The 18,281-nt window shown below is 37.2% G+C and overlaps 2 protein-coding genes across 4 annotated transcripts in view; one reads left to right on the forward strand and one right to left on the reverse strand.

Moving 5' to 3' along the window:
- macrod1 (mono-ADP ribosylhydrolase 1) overlaps positions 1 to 8,306 on the reverse strand; it is a 54,228-nt gene extending 45,922 nt beyond the window's left edge. For both annotated transcript variants that reach the window (XM_052574608.1, XM_052574607.1), the window contains exons 1-3: positions 7,740 to 8,306; positions 6,526 to 6,618; positions 6,217 to 6,327 (exon numbers count right to left, since the gene is read on the reverse strand). In XM_052574608.1, coding sequence (XP_052430568.1) covers positions 6,217 to 6,327; positions 6,526 to 6,618; positions 7,740 to 8,127 — 592 coding nt within the window. In that variant the 5' untranslated portion in view covers positions 8,128 to 8,306. The remainder of the gene's footprint in view (positions 1 to 6,216; positions 6,328 to 6,525; positions 6,619 to 7,739) is intronic.
- Positions 8,307 to 9,350: 1,044 nt separating this feature from the next.
- Positions 9,351 to 17,049, forward strand: LOC127970877 (fermitin family homolog 3-like). Of its 2 annotated transcripts, none has more exons than XM_052573571.1 (15): positions 9,351 to 9,518; positions 10,244 to 10,371; positions 11,978 to 12,211; positions 12,316 to 12,432; positions 13,388 to 13,556; positions 13,642 to 13,744; positions 13,825 to 13,932; positions 14,051 to 14,179; positions 14,330 to 14,376; positions 14,516 to 14,640; positions 15,023 to 15,129; positions 15,677 to 15,892; positions 16,008 to 16,132; positions 16,286 to 16,427; positions 16,561 to 17,049. In XM_052573571.1, exons 2-15 carry the CDS (start codon positions 10,248 to 10,250, stop codon positions 16,738 to 16,740), a joined length of 1,926 nt encoding a protein of 641 aa, XP_052429531.1. In that variant the 5' UTR covers positions 9,351 to 9,518; positions 10,244 to 10,247; the 3' UTR covers positions 16,741 to 17,049. The 2 variants fall into 2 exon arrangements, with proteins under 2 accessions (XP_052429531.1, XP_052429532.1); XM_052573572.1 differs by having other exon boundaries at positions 9,355 to 9,518; positions 10,247 to 10,371.
- Positions 17,050 to 18,281: the final 1,232 nt, after the last annotated feature.

Raw genomic sequence — 18,281 nt, forward strand, 5'->3', positions numbered from 1 at the left:
TACACATACACACACACACATATATATGTATATATATATATATGTATATATATATATATATATATATATATATATATATATATATATTAAATCCAAGGAAACATTTTCCCTGTGCCTCCTAAATAAATAACAAATTCACACATCCTGTATGAGACAAAACCCTCTTGTCAGTTCTTAAGGCCCTTATGAAGCTAAATGGTTCCATTGATAGGCATATATGGCACACATTGATCCGCTGGAAGAGTGAATAAGGAAAAGAGTAGCCGATTTGATAGTGTCTATTTAAGAGCAAACATGCCTCCAATCTGGAGAGTGTGGTAATGCCTGTGTAAGCAGTAACCTAGAGATCAATATAATGAGAGGGGGGAAAGCACAGAATACAGTATCCAAGAAAGAATGGCCTTTAAACACATCTCTTCAACAGCTTAATGTGTGCGTAAAAGCACATGATGTTCTCAGCGTGTTTTCTCAGACAACATACAGTTCAATTAGTTATTCACACCTGTTCCCCAAGCCATTTCTCAAATTAATGTAATTCTAGATAATTGGAAAACAGCACCTTCACAGCAACATCAAATTATTGGGTCTTATTAAGCATGAAGACAGCCGAAGACAGTTGCAGACACTGACATATGAAAAAAGGCACAATAACACCATCCATAACGATCCGTGAAAGACGACGAATACCTGAGAGCAGATTTTGCCACTAAAATTACCAGTTAAAAAGGCCAACTTCACAATACCCAACAATTAACTTGAGAGTTTGACAAGTCCCAATTACTGGGAAATCAAATCCAGAGAAGCTAAACCTAGGGGCTTCACAGCACCTCTCCCATTGTACCTAGTGAAACCAAACTGAGAAATACAATTACACCAAGCAATTGCACCAATCCAAACAGTAGCAGCAACTCTCAGAAGTCATCCCTGATGAACTGCATACCTATTTTCCCTGCATTTACACATCGGGTCAATTAGACTAATTAGACTGAGCAGAGACCAACCAATTTCACATTCCTTCATTGGAGCTAAACTGGCGATTGATTGTGAGAGAACGGTATAGGTGGGAGGCTTTTAACAAGACCTAAAATAATTGCTATGAGGCTGCCATTCTGAAAACATGCTCAAATCTTCTTTTTTTTTAAATCCTAAATCATTCATATCATTAAAGGTTCAGTAACTGAAAGCTGATTCCAAAGCCTTGGGCATCAAACAGAATTCAGTCACGGAACTACATTTGGGAATTTCTGAGCGTTTCAAATATATGAACAGCTCATATTCTCCTTCAATTTATATTCACTGTTCAAATACATGTTTAAACCTATTTTCTTCTTTCAAATTGCCTAACTAAATAGGCTAAAATGCTTTATAAAAGAAAAGCCGTTTCACTGAAATGAATTTTTCTAAGCGACGCAGACAGAATGAATTTATTAGGGTTGTTTGTGTGACAACCATTTCTCTCCAACAAGCTTGGTTTCCAATTAGCAACAATGTGGCATATGCTGAGAGATGTGAGATTTCTCAGTGTGAACTCATTTTAAATTCGCCTACGCTGGTGAGAGGGGTCTGAACCACCAGCTAAGGATGCTGAGCTTCATTTGCAACAGATAACATATTTAATGGCTTATGCTCTTTGACAAATAAGCTGCATTTTCAGACCTATTTAGAGATGTCTACACATTTTACATACGCCTGTGTGGCGCTATCCACACTCCCTGCTAAAGCTGTGTGAATATCACAAGCTTTTTGTGAAAGGAAGACATATCAGTGTGAATTATGCATACCTTCTTACACGGCAGTGAAGGCTAAAACTGCGCAGGCAGAAATGCAGCATTACTCTCTTCATTCCCATCCTCTGTCATGCCTCTCTCTTCTATCTGTGGGGCTATTTTTCTGGCTCAGGATAAAGAAGATAGAGTTCTGCGCAACACATCTTGGGGGTTTTCTAGATTAGTCAGTCAAAAGTAGAAATTTAAGAAAGAAAATAAATTGTAACCTTCAGCCCATCCACAGTGCCCTCCACTTTCTTTGGCTGCTTTTTATAATACAGCAATTCAATCAAATCCATCCAATTGTGTTTTTTATATTTGTAAGAAATTTAATAAAAACTCTCAGTTCCATTTTAGTCTATACTACATGGCGTCACTCTTATCTGGGATGGTTTCTGTATCTGTCTGGAATATCGCTTATCTGTAACTCCGAACACTGACACTCGTTTTTAATTCCCAGCAGACTAAACATGGAGGACGAATGCAATTTTTCCCATGAGCAAACACTGTGAGGCAAATAATCTTCATTAAACAACACTGTTTATTCAGTTTCGAGGTTATGATCCTACATCATAATCTTTTCCTAATAATTTTTTTTTTCTTTTTGTGTACTTTTCAGTTGCAAAACCAACAAGGGCACGTGGATTTTTTCTCTCTCTCAAACCCAATCTCAATACACTATTCACAATGTAATGCATCTTAATAAACCAATACAGGACAGTATATCCTCTCCCACTAACTAGATGGATGGGTGGATTGACAGAGCGATGGATGGCTAGTGGAGTAAAAAGGATGTTTATCCCTCCCTCCACCCCTGCTCTCGGAAGGACAGTTCCTAAGTGCTTGTGGATTTTATGTTTACGGTGTTTTATAGGGCAGATCCAGGAGCCAAGAGCTGTAAAATGTTGTGAGAGGGAGGAGAGAGAGGACAGGGGGTGGAGGCAATGTTATTGTAAATCCAATCTTTATTGAGAACAACAGACAAACTGTCCTCCCCACTCCAGCCCACCTCTCCGTCACTCTCCCTATTGACTGATTGAGTTCTCAAAGTTTCAAAGAATATGCGTTTGTACGTTTTTGCTCAGTTCAACGGCTGTTTAATTCTGACCTTCATAAGAGTCTAGCACACACAGTGGCAAACTATGGCCCTTAACGTGGTTTAATCCAGCCCACAAGTCAATTATCCTGAAATAACTCTGTTATCACTCAGCATCTAACGTGCCTCCAGCGAAATTCAACCAAGCATTCAAACCAAAATACTCAATCAGTGCTTTAAACCTGCCCAGTAGGTTGATGCAGGTCATCCAATATGGCAACCATGAGCATGTTCTCCCTCTCTACTGTAAAAGGTGCCACCAAACATCTGACTGCATGTTGAAGATTATCAATATGCAGTGCTATATTCTGTTCAAAGGAAAGTCATTGCTTGGTGCTAATTACATCTCAGTGATAAATTTTAATCAAACTTAGACCTGTTACCCAACCCTGGTTTGCGGTGTATATCCAACACTACAAATTTTGTATGTCTCTCTAATCAAAGATACCTGATTCAAGACATCAGCTTTTTAGTAGAGACTTGAAGACCTGAAATGGGTATGTCTGATATGCAAGACACTTATGTGATATGTAGTCACTGGGGGGATCCAGGACCAGGAAATAAACATTGACACTTGTTAGATCCAGGCAACCACAAGCATCTAACTTGATATTAGATGTTTCATGACAATTTTCTATAATATGTACAACTGAGCAGGACACATTTCCCTTGATAGTGATCTGTGTACTGCAACTACTAAATAAAAAAAATAAAAAAATGTTTTAATGAACAACATGGGAATATGAACTTTTCCTGTAACGTTTCTAAGAGGTTAATGCTCTTTTGTGTACATTTGAATCATAAACTCTCCAGGGAGGAAGTAAAATAAACCTTGTATAGTGCCTGGTGAAAACTGTCAGCAATCCTGAAGGTAGTTCAAAAAATGAACTGAGTGGCCCCATCAGACATACTTTAGGGAAAGTGTGTGCCATTTATTAGAATGAGTACATAGACTTCTCTCAGCTTTTAGAATACAAGATCCAATCATGAAGAACATTGCATCTCCAAGGTAATTTTATTATACCCTCCCACTCTCTACATTTAAAATCCAATGTGGACCCTTTGCCAAAAATCCTGCCCACCCCTGCAGCTTCCACAAATGAAAAGGTAAAGATAAATGCAATAGAAATAAATGCTGGACTGTAACATTTGTAAGGTGACTGATCAGATGCATGATCACTGAATTATAAACACTATAATAATACAGATAATGATGCGTTTCTTTGAACAGTACATGCATAATTGTATTCACATTAATGTGCTGCACTCAAAAAAAAGTTTAGGCTTAAATTTGACATTTGAATTGCATATACAATTTCCATCTGTTTGGATTACGGAGTTGTACTATAAACTAATAAACTTAATGTCATGCATATTTGTCATTCATACATAAATGAAAGATTTCTGTAATACTAGTAAAACAGACTGTTCATCTCATTTGAAGTTAATAATATTTTAAGCACGTTCATACATTTTAACTGAATTAATTGTATAGATGCTGATTCTAAGCATATAAATCAAATGCAATGCATTTTAAAAATATGTTTATTCCAATCTAATGAATGAAAATATTTAATAATAAGCTATGCCATAATTTTTTGATTCTGGAATCTTTCATTTATGACTGACAAATATTCATCGCATTAAATTAATTGGTTTATGTTAAACTGTGTAATAAAATTTTACATGCAACTCAAATACATAAATCTTAAATAAATAAAAAATCCTAACTAAAAGTTAACTCACTACTCTTTTAACACACAACATCTTTCTTATGAACAGCACATGCATGTTATTTAAGAAACAAAAAAGGTTTGCCTTTATAATCTTTCGATAAAATGTGAATGAAATTAATTAAGACCTGCAAAATCTACATGCTTGTGTTCACTTGGGTACTTTGGTAAGTGAGATGCACACTTAGCAGTACTGGGAAGTTCATTCCAACCTCTAAATTAATGACCACTGGACACTGGACAGTCTGTTAATCCTCACGCTTTTACACCGAGACCTACGGCCAGCTGATCAATGCATCAACTGGGAGAGATGAATCAATGCCCTGTCAGACAAACTCCTCTCTTGCTCTCCATGCCCACTCTTAGTCCTTTGCCCTTTCCGCTTCTTTTTCTCCTCGCCCACTTCTTCTCTTTTTGCTCGTGTTCCAAACAAGTCTGGAAACAATCTCTCTGCACACCTGTTTCAATGAGCTCCATCAGCTCAAATAGCAGTAAGCAGAAAGTCTTGTGGTAATACGATTGCGACCAGTCATTGCTTTGCTTTATGGCAGCTTAAAACTGATGATGATGGAGAAATAATAAACCTGAGCACTCTACTAACGCTGTATGAATATGCTAATGTCAATATGCTAAATATCTTGAAACGCTGACTTTAATAGCAGCATATTAATTATCAAATTGATTCATTTCCTGACCAAACATGGACCTCAGTTCAGGTAGATGACACATTTATTTGAACACGACTGAAACAAGACTGTGAGGGATAGATGTACAGACCTAATGTCTTCGTTCACAGCTAATGTTTACAATCAATCATTTGGAATGATGTACTTGAGTATTGAGCAACTGACACTGAATGTACACAATAGTACATCCCACTGAATATGCTGTAAATCTGTCGCTCGGTTTCCTTTGGCAAAATTAAATATAGCTATTCTGAATAAAGCTTGCAGGTGCATCTTTACTGAAGTGCAGCTGAGAGAGTTTTTAGTCTGTCATCTGAGCGCCTGACTTGTCTATTTAGCTATTTAAAGGAAGCAAATGTGAAAAAGCTTGAAAGTCACTGAAAGTCACTTTGTTCTGCAACTGCCAAAAACAAACTCGCAAATGCAGATGAATGTAAGGAAACCTTCGGGGTGTCTACAAAGGGACTGACTGGATACCACACAGAAAGTAAGCTCCATCTCCACCTAGTGACATGACATCTACCCATGAGGACTGCGGATGATTTCTGCTTTCTAAAAGGCAACTTTTATTAGTAATGGGAAAATAGCAATATGGCTGAGAAGGGGTTTTTCTTTGCTCTATTGAGGTGCTTTCTGGAATCAAATAGACATTTAGTGCTGCAAACCAAGAAGATAAAAGATTCACTAAAGCTCAACGATGCCAAATCTACCTGCGCACTGCATATTTTCAACAAAAATGACTCTTGCAATTATGGAAAAACAATTCATTACAAAAAAAAAGAAAAAGAAAATGACCAAGACTCTGAAAACATAAACTGCTGAATCTGTGTTTTAAGTTTATGATATACGGCCAGGCACAAGTATACTTGGGAACAATAAAATCGTTTGGCAGACCAGGTAATGTAGACTGTATTTTCCTCTTCTTTGTTTCTCACCTGCGTTGGCGACTGCGTCGATCTCCAGTTTTGTGATGTCACCACTGAAGAGGGATATTTTCTTATTCAGCTCTTCATTGACTTTGTACCGAGGCTTACAAGAGGAGTCGCCTAAAAAGCAGCACACAGAATTTACAAAAAACAACCCCCATATAAGTTGGTCTACATACAACGATCTATTCATATATCTTCATCATTCTAAGAATTTCTGGACTCCAAACAGGTTAAACTGGTTCAGGATTAAAACAAAAAGATTCTCTTCCTGTATTATTATTATACATGATGAGTGTTTTAGTGTGTTTTGTTCACCTGATGGACTCCAGACAGGAATCTTCTCCAGAGGAATGAAGTCAACCCTGTACGTTTCCCTCCTCTTCTCCTTATCCATGGAGCAAAGCTTTTCTACCAAACAAGACAAATATGCAAATCAAGTCATACAAAATAAATACAATAAAACACTATTTGATTTTCATTTAGAATTTTCAGGGCTCAGTTTATTGATATTGATAAATACGGTGATTCTGATCAGAAAATGTTGATGTTGGCTTGAGACGAGTCTTGATGTTCAAATAGTTTCAATAGATCACTGTAAAAATGGTCACGATTTTAATGGTAAAAGACTGTAAAATTGCTTTAGTAAAAACCTATACAATTGTAATTTCCCTCACTATATACAGATAAAAAAAATCTTTAATGGACAATTCATGTAATTTTACAGTAAAACTGTTTTTTGGAAGGGAAAAAGAAAATTTAAATTGGCATTCCCTGAATTCCATGTTACATTTCATGTTTGATGTTTTTTTTATATTGAAATAACAATTTTCTTTTCAGTTGTGTAAATTAGGCATTTATCTTTCAAATAATGTTGTTCAATTTCAGTTTCATGTATGTCACTATGATGGTGTTTAGTACCATATTCTATATATGAGTTGATTTGAGTTGAACTCCATTTTTAAGAATTAAAAAAAAAAATCATTTCTGGAGTTAGGTTATTTTGATTAGGTAAAAATAACTACAAATATAGAGCTAACCAACACAATAAAAACATGATATAATAAAAAACATGATTTTAGAAAAATAAAACGTAGTTGACTGTTTTTGCAAAAAAACTCTTTATATAGTATTATCTTTCTCAGCTTGTGGAAAAGTTACTAAACAGATTGCAGTATTAGGAGTAGGTTTGTATATTAATATTATATTATTAAATGAAATACGGTTTAAATGTAAATTTAAGTCTGTAAAACCTAAAATGTTGCAACAATATTTTTTTTTTTGCAGTAAACTTCTGTGTACAGACAGACAGATAGACAGACAGATAGACAGACAGATAAATAGATAAAAGGGAGGCTATAATTTTGCAGTCCTTTGCGAATTAAATTCCTTCAATGTGACGCAAAAGCCAGATCACCCTGACGTCGTGATATATCTTAATAATTGTAATGAAATGATATTTGTTTCTGGTGCTCTGTCAGTAGAGTGTGTGCTGAACAGTGGCTCTGATCTCTGGAGGGGGCAGGACTCACTCTTCGCCTCTGTCCAGTCGCTGCTCTCTGAATCCAGGTTCAGCTCGGGCCGCGCGCTCATGGCGTGCAGCGTGCTCGTGCTCAGAGAGGCCAGCACCGCAGCAGAGACCCCCACGGCGCCCACTACAACCCAGGTGACGCGGCGAGCCTTAGCAGCCCCTCCACTCCGCCTGTGAAGTGACTTTGAGGCCGTGGAAACCTTCTCCCACCTGTCTGCTTTACATAAGAGCCCCGGGGAGGGCCGCGCTTTGAGCGCATGAAAAGAGCGAAGTGCAAGTCTGCTCATCAGATCGAGATGAGTCGGACATCTGTTCCCAGCGCTGGACGTGAACCCAGCGCTTTTGGAGAGCCAAACACGAGCTGCAAGTTTTGACATCTGAAGCGCCATGGTCTCTGTCTTGACAGCTGTCAGATCTAAAGTTTAAAGCCCCAATGTCTCCCGTCTGTGCCTTGATTTGATCCTTGTTGAGATTTGCAATCTGTCGTAACAAGCAGTTTACAGTTTATTTAAGATAACAATAGTGAAATTGAAACACAAATGTCTGACAATAAAAGCAAACGGGACTATACCAATACGTAGGGGTACTCGCCAGCGCTTCTCGTAATTTGGACTGATCCGGATAAACATCATTCATCCTTTACTGACATCTAGCGGCACGATGGTGTAAGCGCAACCTTTCAGTCAGGCGGTCCTCTTACTAATAACCTAATTTTGGTTTGACTAGTTCTTGGTTTTGTCAACGTCCTGATTTTGGATTACACTTTATATGAATTTAGACGCTGTAACTGACTATTTTAAGTTTCTAAACCATTTGTATTGCTAATAGTAGCAATATCATTCAATTGCTGCTGTGTTATTCCTTTGTATGTCTGCACATATCATCATGTTTTTTGCACTACATCCATTCTTTCTTCTGCACTAGAAGCTCCTCAAAGTCAAAGTCAAAAAGCTCTTTCTGATTCTGATATCATGTGACACTTAAAATTGGAGTTATGGCAGCTAAAAAAAATCAGCTATTCCATTACAGGAATATATTTCATTTTAACATATATTGTTTTGTAATAATATTTCTCGATATTACTGTTTTTTTTTTTTACTGTATTTTTCATAAATGAATGCTTGGTGAAAATAGACTATTTTCAAACTTGGTCTGGCAGTGCATGTTTATCCATTTATTTATTCATTTCTATAACAAATAAAAGCCAAAGATTGTTACAAAATGTACGTAATAGTTGTAAAAAAAAATACAAAATTTACATAAAATTTGTAAAAAAAAAAAAAAAAAAAATACAAAATGTAAATAATAATTATGGGCTCTGCTAATACCCTGCTAATTTTCTTTTCTCTCTCTCTCTCTCAATGCTGGCTACACTCTACATAAGCTTATTTTATATGGTTTCTACTGATAAAAATGAATAATTTGATTATAGCACCATCTTACTCTGTGAAAACAACAATACACTCCGCAGTCTAGGCTGTACTTCCATGCCTTTATAACATGAGTCGTTGCTGTATTGTGTAAGAGTACATTTAGTGTGAAAACAACACAGTCATACACAGTTCCGTTACACGGAAGCTAAGAAAAGAGGAACACCCTTTTCTGTCAGCTCTGACATACCCTGAAAAGCCACAACTGATTTTACACAGCAGAGGGGTTTTGTCTATATGAGGGTGTGTTTGTGTGAGTGTCTCATAAAGAGACCGACCAGCATTTAATTGACTGCACGAGAGAGAAAGAGCGACACTATCATCGACAAACCCAGGGCCAAACAGACAAGGTAACAAAATTATAATTATTTTTTTTTCACAATTTTGAGCTATTAACAGTGAGTAATAACAAAGACAGTGAAATATTTCTGTAGTCACTTTAAGATCACTAACAAATGATTTAGAATAAAAATGCACAATATAATACAATATTAAGGTGGTTAAATTATATCTAAAGACTTTTACTTATATAAACTGTATATTAACTAGAGTGGTTTTACTACCCATTGCCCTATTTTGCAGTCTTGTGTCTACATTAATTTATTTCATTGTGGAGTTTAAATGACATGAAGCAGAGTAGTTAAATAATATGTTTTATGTTTATTGCGTTTGGGTCTATTTCAGTTTTCAGTTTCAGTTAACTATTTTCACAATCACACACACACACCCACAGCACCAATATATAGACCAACACACCCTATTACATGCATTGGTGGATTAGACACTTGACCAAAAGAGGAAATGTGGTTCCATGTGATTCGTGTATAAATGGGAAGTATCAGTCTCGGTAAACTTAACTAGGAGCAAACGGCATGATCACACTCACAGGGTAGATGTAGCATGATCTGGTGATGTGTCACCACCATTACCATGAGTGTGATCATGCTAAGCATGTGATATACAGCTACTCATCATGCATTTTAAAGTTTGGTCCATGCTCAAAACTACTGGTGTACATAACGGCTTATGTCTGATCAAACCTCACTGTTTCCATATTTTTGGTATCTCTTGGCAGCAGTATGGCAGCGTGGGACCTTAACGTCACAGTGGAGGATCTTGGCCCTGATGCACCACCCCTTCAGATCAGCGTGAACTCTGATCTACACATTGGCGGAGTTATTCTCAAATTAGTTGAGCAGACCAGTGAGTTATGCTCTAGATGCTTCAAATATAGGCTATTATATAGGGGTGGCATGGTTAAATTTTTTCACGGTTCGGTTTGTTTCATGGTTTTAGAGTCACAGTTTCGGTACAGTTCGATATGTGCTATGTTTAGAGAAAAAAACTATACTTTCTACTACTAAAAAAAAAATAACAAAAAATAGAATATTCTATCCAAATACAAGCAACAGCACAAATAAATACAACAGAGTAAAGAGACAAAAATAATAAAGTTTATTTAATTTAATTATTTTTTTAGGAACGTCAAGCATTAGTTTTTAGGTATGAAATTGAATAAAGTAATCAAATGTAAAACAGCACTGCATATTGGACTGTATGAATTAAATTTTATTCCTTATTAAAGTTACAAAAGCTTTTTAATCAAGAGCAGTGAGTGAATTCCTTGTTGTTGCTGTTTGATTAATATACTGTCACTTTAAGAGAATGCACTGATAAAGCAGGCCTACGTTCAGCCGGCTATGTCTGCTGTAGGATACTTGCCAAGACGGGCATTTTGACATAATTTTTGTCTGAATTTGTCCATTTAAACACAATCGCTCTTTGTCAGACACGTGGTTTTGTTGTGTGTTACGTCACCTGACAATGAACGATACTTTAGAGTGAGTTTAATATTTGCGACAGTTCTGAGGCGCGGGTTTGCACGTTTCGGATGAGCGCACGCACAAATCTTCTCACTGCGCGCGCAAGCCCGCGTCCCTTGGCTCTTAAATATTTAAACTGGCAAAGCTTGAATGAGTTTAGTTTAAACACATATCAACGTGTGCTGTTCAGGTCTCACCTGTGAGCGCGCTATCAGCACCTCCGTAATGACGGAATAAACGACCGCTCATAATCCAGCATACGGCATTCGCGTTGAACAAAAGTGAATGGTTTGTCCAATGTTTTTTTTCTCTCTCATCGCTGTTGTTGTAATGTCTGGGAAGCCAGAATGCATATCCATCAACAGAGACATATATGCTGAACACAGTTTTTTACGTACAAACCATATTACAGGTGCTTTGTCAGATTTAAATTGAACCGCGGTCCCAGCGCGTGCCGAACCGTGTGGGGTGAACCGAACGGTTCGGGTTTTTTTCAGTGAACCAACCCATCCGTACTATTATATTCTATAGTCTATTATATTTGCTTTTATGTGCTCATACTATAACATAAACATACTACACATTAGATTTACATGTACCCCCATTATTAGGTTTATGATCAGTATTATTTTTTTTAAATACATTAATATTTTTATTTAGCGAGGAAGCATTAAATTGGTTGAAAGTGACAGTAAAGTGACTTTAATTCTTAGTATAGATTTCAAATTCAAATAAATGCTGTTCTGTGGAACGTTTTATCCATTGAAGAATCATGAACATCATATTTCAACAAAATGATTAACTGTTTTCAACATTAACAATAATAAGAAATGTTTTTTAAACATCAAATCAGCATTTCAGAATTATTTTTTGAAGGATCATGTGACACTGAAGACTATTGACAGCCAAAATTTTAATTTGAAAAAAAAAAAAAAAAATCTAAATCTTTATTCACCATGTGAGATGCTCTGGTGTATTATTTGTAGATTTGAAGAGGGACTGGTCCGATCATGCGCTGTGGTGGGAGCAGAAGCAGCAATGGCTGCTGCGGACCGGCTGGACACTGGACAAATGTGGGGTCCACGCAGACGCTCGCCTCATCTTCACCCCACAGCACAAGCCTCTGCGACTGGGCTTGCCGAATGGGGCTACTCTGAAAATGCGAGCCTGTTTCTCCAGTCCTGTATTTCGCACAGTCATGGGCATCTGCAGGGTTCTCAGTAAGTGAAGGATCAAACTTGGATCCAACACCCCCTCTATAAGCAATCTGTTACTAAATTTCAGCTTATCATTTAAAATAAAACCGAATCTATCTTGCTTCCAGATTTGCGTCACCCAGAGGAGCTCTCCTTGCTCCGTCCTGTTGAGGAGAAAAAGAAAAAGAAAGACAAAGATTCCTCAGAAGAGCTCTATGATCTTACTGATGTTCCTCTAACTGCAGGTGCACAAAATAACACATTAAAGAAGATTTTAAATGGGTCATATGATGCTTTTTTAAAGATAATTATTTGGTGTAACAGAATATGCATTAATTTTCAAAAAACACATTATTTTTCAAATACTGTATGTTATTGTAGGTCCTCTGTGCCCAGCCTCTCTCAAACAGATTGTTTTCTACAAAGTCCCTCCTTCTGACAAGCGCAGTCTGCTCTGATTGGCCCCAACTGACCCAGTGCATTGTGATTGGCCGGACAACACAAGTACTCGTCAGAAATGTAACCCCCCTTACCATAATCGCGAGCTTCATCTGTCAAAATAAAAGTAAAGACAGTTAATATTGATCTTAGTTTTAGCATCAGTTCAAGCCCGAAAGGGGAACAGAGTCACATGACAGACACAGTAATGCGTCTGCTTGTATGTGTTTGCAGTACCCAAGCGACTGGCTGTTAAGACAGACGACTCCACTGTGCCCAAACATACTTAAAGTAGCTTATTCAGAAGCTCCTCTCCTAGGTCCATGAAATGGTTGTCCATAAAATGCGTCTTAAAGAATCCTAAATACATCTACTTTCTGAAGGCCAAATAAAGTGCTTTTGCTTTCACCGAGAAACACAGAGCATCTCCTTGACATGGCTGCTTCAACACTACTGTGGTTACTGAAACAACGCCTTCTTTCTTTGAGTAAACATTTCATCAGCATTACGCAAATATTTCCACATAGTGACATAGACATCGGGGCGTGTTTGAATGAGGTGATTTAGGGGGGAGTGGTAGAGTCTTAACACTGATAAAGAATATCTCTTTGGTTTTGAGACTTTAGTCTTTTGCAACTTTACAGATCTTCTTTATGCACCAAGAGCTTGTAAAAATTTATATTGCATCATATGACCCCTTTAATACACTATTTAATGCACTATTGTTTAATACACATGTATCAATTGTTTATCTGGATGTAGGCTCTGTTCAAGCTCTGTACAATGGCATGCCGGCTCATTTTGCTGACTCTCCAAAGACTGAGGCTGTGTATAAAATGCTGTCTGTCAGCTTGCCATCACCTGCTCCTGAAGCCATCGCTAAACTCTACCGCCCAGCCAGTGTGGTGGACAAAACACATATTCACACCAGGTACAACAGAGAAACAACAAGACTTAAGAAAATAATAATAATTCACATTTCATCCTTAATAGAAATGTTCCTCTGTTTCCTGTAGGTGGCTGGATTCATCTCGCTCACTAATGCAGCAGGGAATACAGGAGAATGACAAACTAGGACTCCGTTTCAAATACTACAGTTTCCATGATATGGATCCCAAGGTAGCGGTGTTTGGTTAAGACACGTGTATAATTTTTTTCCAGGAATCAGGAAATTCAAATCGATTCTCTCGTTGTTGTAGTATGATGCAGTGCGTTTGACGCAGCTGTATGAACAAGCTCGTTGGGCTATTCTCTTGGAGGACATAGACTGCACAGAAGAGGAAATGATGCTTTTTGGAGCCCTGCAGGTACAACAGAGAAAACCATATAAAACAGATTAGTTAAACTAATGTTAAAATAAAAGGAATGAATACAAAAAGCAGCAGCATGCATACATCTTCCTCTTTTTCTCACTCTCTTATTCAGTACCACATAGGAAAACTGTCCTTGTCTCAGGACGTGGTCTCTTCCTGTCAAGGGATGGATGACTTGGAGTCTGCCCTGAAATCCCTGGAGGTCAAGATGGTGGGAGATAGCAACAGCACAGACATGCTGGTGAGAGACACTTACAATAAATCCTCTTTCCTAATAGAATAGCAGAAAATGAGACATGGAGATTGAAATGCATGGATGCAGAGACAAATTCAGAGGTATTAAATCTGCTATCAGAAATACCATCAATAAAAATCTAATTTACTTTCACAGGATAACATGACTGCCCCAGAGCTGAATGACTATTTGAAAATATTTCGGTAAGGTCCTTTTCTTCAGCTAAATCCAACTGAATCCTACTTTCACAAACAAGTGACACATTGGATCAAAAGTTAATTTTTTTAAACAAAATATTTTTTTGTTTTATTAACAAATTCGGAAAAAAATTCCTCCCTGCAGGCCTAAGAGACTTACTCTCAAGGGTTACAAACAATACTGGTGCAAATTTCAGGACACATCGATCTCCTATTATAAAAGTAAAGAGGACCGCTGTGGAGAGCCCATTCAACAACTGAACCTGAAAGGTCATTTTTTTATTTTACTTTCATTTTACCTACACACAATATTAAAACAGATGAAGGTTACTGAGTGAACTGAATGTTCAGCAATATAAAAAAGGAACAAGTTAAATTTGAATAAAATCCAGCTGATACAGTAGATAAATCCCCTGGCCTTGTGAAGTCTTATGAAAATAAACAAGATTTAGCTTGGGCCCTTTAATAAATTAAGGTCAGGGCATTATGCATGCTTTACCGTAAATGAGTCATTTTTGCATGCAGCGTCCCACACTATGCTTGTACAACATGTGAATATGTTTTCACACCTCAGTCAAGGCTGAAACCAAAGTAGACACACACATCGCTGTAATGAGGCCATGTTATCTGAAACACATCTGCTTCTCTTTAGGTTGTGAGGTTGCCCCTGATGTCAATGTAGCAGGCCAGAAGTTCTGTATCAGACTCCTCATTCCTGCTCCAGAAGGCATGAATGAAATCTACTTACGATGTGAAAATGTACGTAACTGTTAATAAGATGCATTTGTAAATGAAAACTCTGTTAAAAAGTGGTCTTATTAAATAACTTATTTATTTATTTATTCAGTACCATTCAAAGGATTGGGGTTAGTCTGTTAATTCAGTTTCTTATGCTCACCAAGGCTGCATTTATGTGATCAAAAATACAGTTAAAACTGTGTAATATTGTGAAATGTTATTACAATTAAAAACAATTATTTTATCTTAAAATATATTACTGAAATGGCAAATCTGAATTTTGAGCAGCTATTCATTGTCACATGATCCTTCAGAAATCCTTCTAATATGCTGATTTGATGCTCAAGACAGATCTTTTATTATTATCAATGTTAAAAATAGTTGTGATGCTTATTTTGTAGAAACCATGATAAAAAAAAATTTATTCCTTCATAAATAGTCCAAAGGAACAGCATTTATTTGACATAGACAACTTTCTGACCCCAAACTTTTGAATGGTTGTGTATTTGCACAGATTAAAACAAACTGTATTTATTTCAAAAATCGAATCTACCCCCCACTGAATCAGGAGAAGCAGTATTCTCAGTGGATGGCCGCCTGTAAACTGGCATCCAAAGGCCTGACGTTATTGGACAGCTCGTATCAAAGTGAGGTACAGAACATCCAGACGTTCCTTTCAATGCAGCGTTCCAGCTCTGCAGCTCCCACGGCACAAACCGATGACAGCATCAACACACACAGCCTCGTCTCACCGAGATACCAGAAGAAATACAAGCCCAAGCAGGTAGAGTGACCATGAAACCTGCCAGTCATTCCATCTTGTACAATGTATTGCAGTCTTTGTTTCACTTCATCTCTTCAGTGTTGGTGTAGCCTTCATCTACTCTTGTACTTTTCAGTTAACCCCTCGTATCCTGGAGGCCTATCAGAATGTCGCCCAGCTCTCTTTGACGTCTGCCATCTTGAAGTTCCTGCAGATCTGGCAAGCTCTGCCTGATTTTGGAATTTCCTACTTCATGGTCAGGTGAGTAGACTAACTTTAGAAGCACAAAAACATGGTCAGCTCATGATTTTAAACAAGCTTGTACGAGTATGCTGTGGTATGTGGCAACACAAAAGATTTATCTTATAATAGTCATCCAAGGTAACCCAGTTTCACAATACAATCATTTCTTAGGTTTAAGGGCAGTCGCAAAGACGAAGTTCTGGGCATCGCTAACAACCGTCTGATCCGTATAGACCTGGGAGTCGGAGATGTGGTGAAGACGTGGCGTTATAGTAATATGAGACAGTGGAATGTTAATTGGGACATACGACAGGTATGTTTCAATAATGATAGTAACTGATGCATTTAATGTAAATAAAGGAGACTAGATATGTTTTCTGTTTATCTTATTTAATACACTGGTTTCATTCAGTCATACACATCACCAACACCTGTCTCTTTTCTAGGTGGCGATTGAATTCGACGGAAACATTAACATAGCATTCGGCTGTGTGAACGCAGACTGTAAGGTTGTGCATGAGTACATCGGAGGATACATCTTCTTGTCCACACGTGCACGACAGCAAAGCGACACACTGAACGAGGAGCTCTTCCACAAACTCACCGGCGGCCACGAGGCTCTCTGAGCACGAAACGGCAACTTACAGAGAAAAACAGAACATTCCTGAAGCTACAAATGGAGGAAACTGATAAGAGTTCAGTGTTAGCACTGCACAGCAACTGTCCCTTTCTTTTCTTTGCTTCCAATGAGTCATCATTTAGCATTTGAATCGAAACATGGATGTTTTCAACAACATGTTAAACGCATCTAATCATTATACTTAATATAATAAGTGTCTAACATGAAAATATGACAAAATGAATGATTTCCGATATTTAAAAAAAATATCTTACTGTAATGATTTTTTTGTCTTCATAAAACACTTATTACTTAACAGGGTGTCTGAATTTCTGCCATCTCATACGAGTAACAGCTCAGGAAACCACTGTCTATCATTGTAATACCAGACAATGATATTAGCCCCTAGTCTACAGCTCACAATTTCCTATCTTGGTCCGACCGAGTTTCAGTTACTTGTTTCAGAGTTATTTTTTTTTAGATAGTCCTCGGTGTCATGCTGCTGGGAGGGTTTAGTACTGAGTTAACAAAGTACCATCTCTGCATTGTCCTAATGAGTTCACAGACTTGATGATTCTCTGTTATTCACAAGTATGAGAAACTATTGTAAATACTATTAAGTATTATGGTATACCATTATATTCCTTTGAACAATGAAAACAAGTACTATTTGAGTAGCCTATGTGTATGTAACAAACATGTTGAGCTTCTAGTTATAATTTTAACTCACTCTCATCTAAAAAAAAAAAAGACCTCAGATCTACCAAAAATGTGAGCAATATTTCTACTTTATTTTGTAGGTAGAGTTTTCTTCTTCTGTGTTTCAGTGTGTCAATCACATCAGTACCCATACTGTAATTCCTCATTTGTATTTAGCTTTGGATAAAAGTATGTGCCAGGTCACTAATATGCTGAATCCTTTCAAGATAAAAAAAAATCTAAAGGAAACTGTAATTAGCTTTAATTGTAATTGGCTTTTCTTACATGCATGCAGTGGCGTCTCGTCGGGGTGAAAATTAGGACGATTTAATTTTAATAAAATTAAAAAAAAAACTATTAATTTCAGTTCATGTCTCATAATTTATATATTTTTGTTTGTAATTTCACAGTTACGGGAAAGGTCCGCTTTTCTATCTCGAATGTGCCGAATCTGCTGATGTAATTACAACTATGTGAAAGAGAAGGGGAGGGGAGAGAAGAGCTCTCGTGCCCTATGCTCGTGCCTCCGTTGCAAGTATAGCCAATCAGCATAAAGTGTTCACTTTCAGCGCTGAGTGTTGAGAAAAGGAACATCATAGAAGAGGCTAGCCTCCCTTCTGCCATATCAACCAATCATATCGTAAATACGTAAATTTAAAAACAGAGACGTAAATAATCGGTATTTATGAGTATTTATAAGTATTTATGATGAGTAGCGATATTTAATATATATTTTATTTACGTTTTCTGACAAAAAGCCACCAAAAAATAAATTTTAAAGTGGTTAAGAAAATAATAATAACAATCCCCAGACCAATACAATTAGTGACTCACCCACCCATGGAGGAG

This window comes from Carassius gibelio, chromosome B14, assembly GCF_023724105.1.
Source record: "Carassius gibelio isolate Cgi1373 ecotype wild population from Czech Republic chromosome B14, carGib1.2-hapl.c, whole genome shotgun sequence".
NCBI lineage: Eukaryota > Metazoa > Chordata > Actinopteri > Cypriniformes > Cyprinidae > Carassius > Carassius gibelio.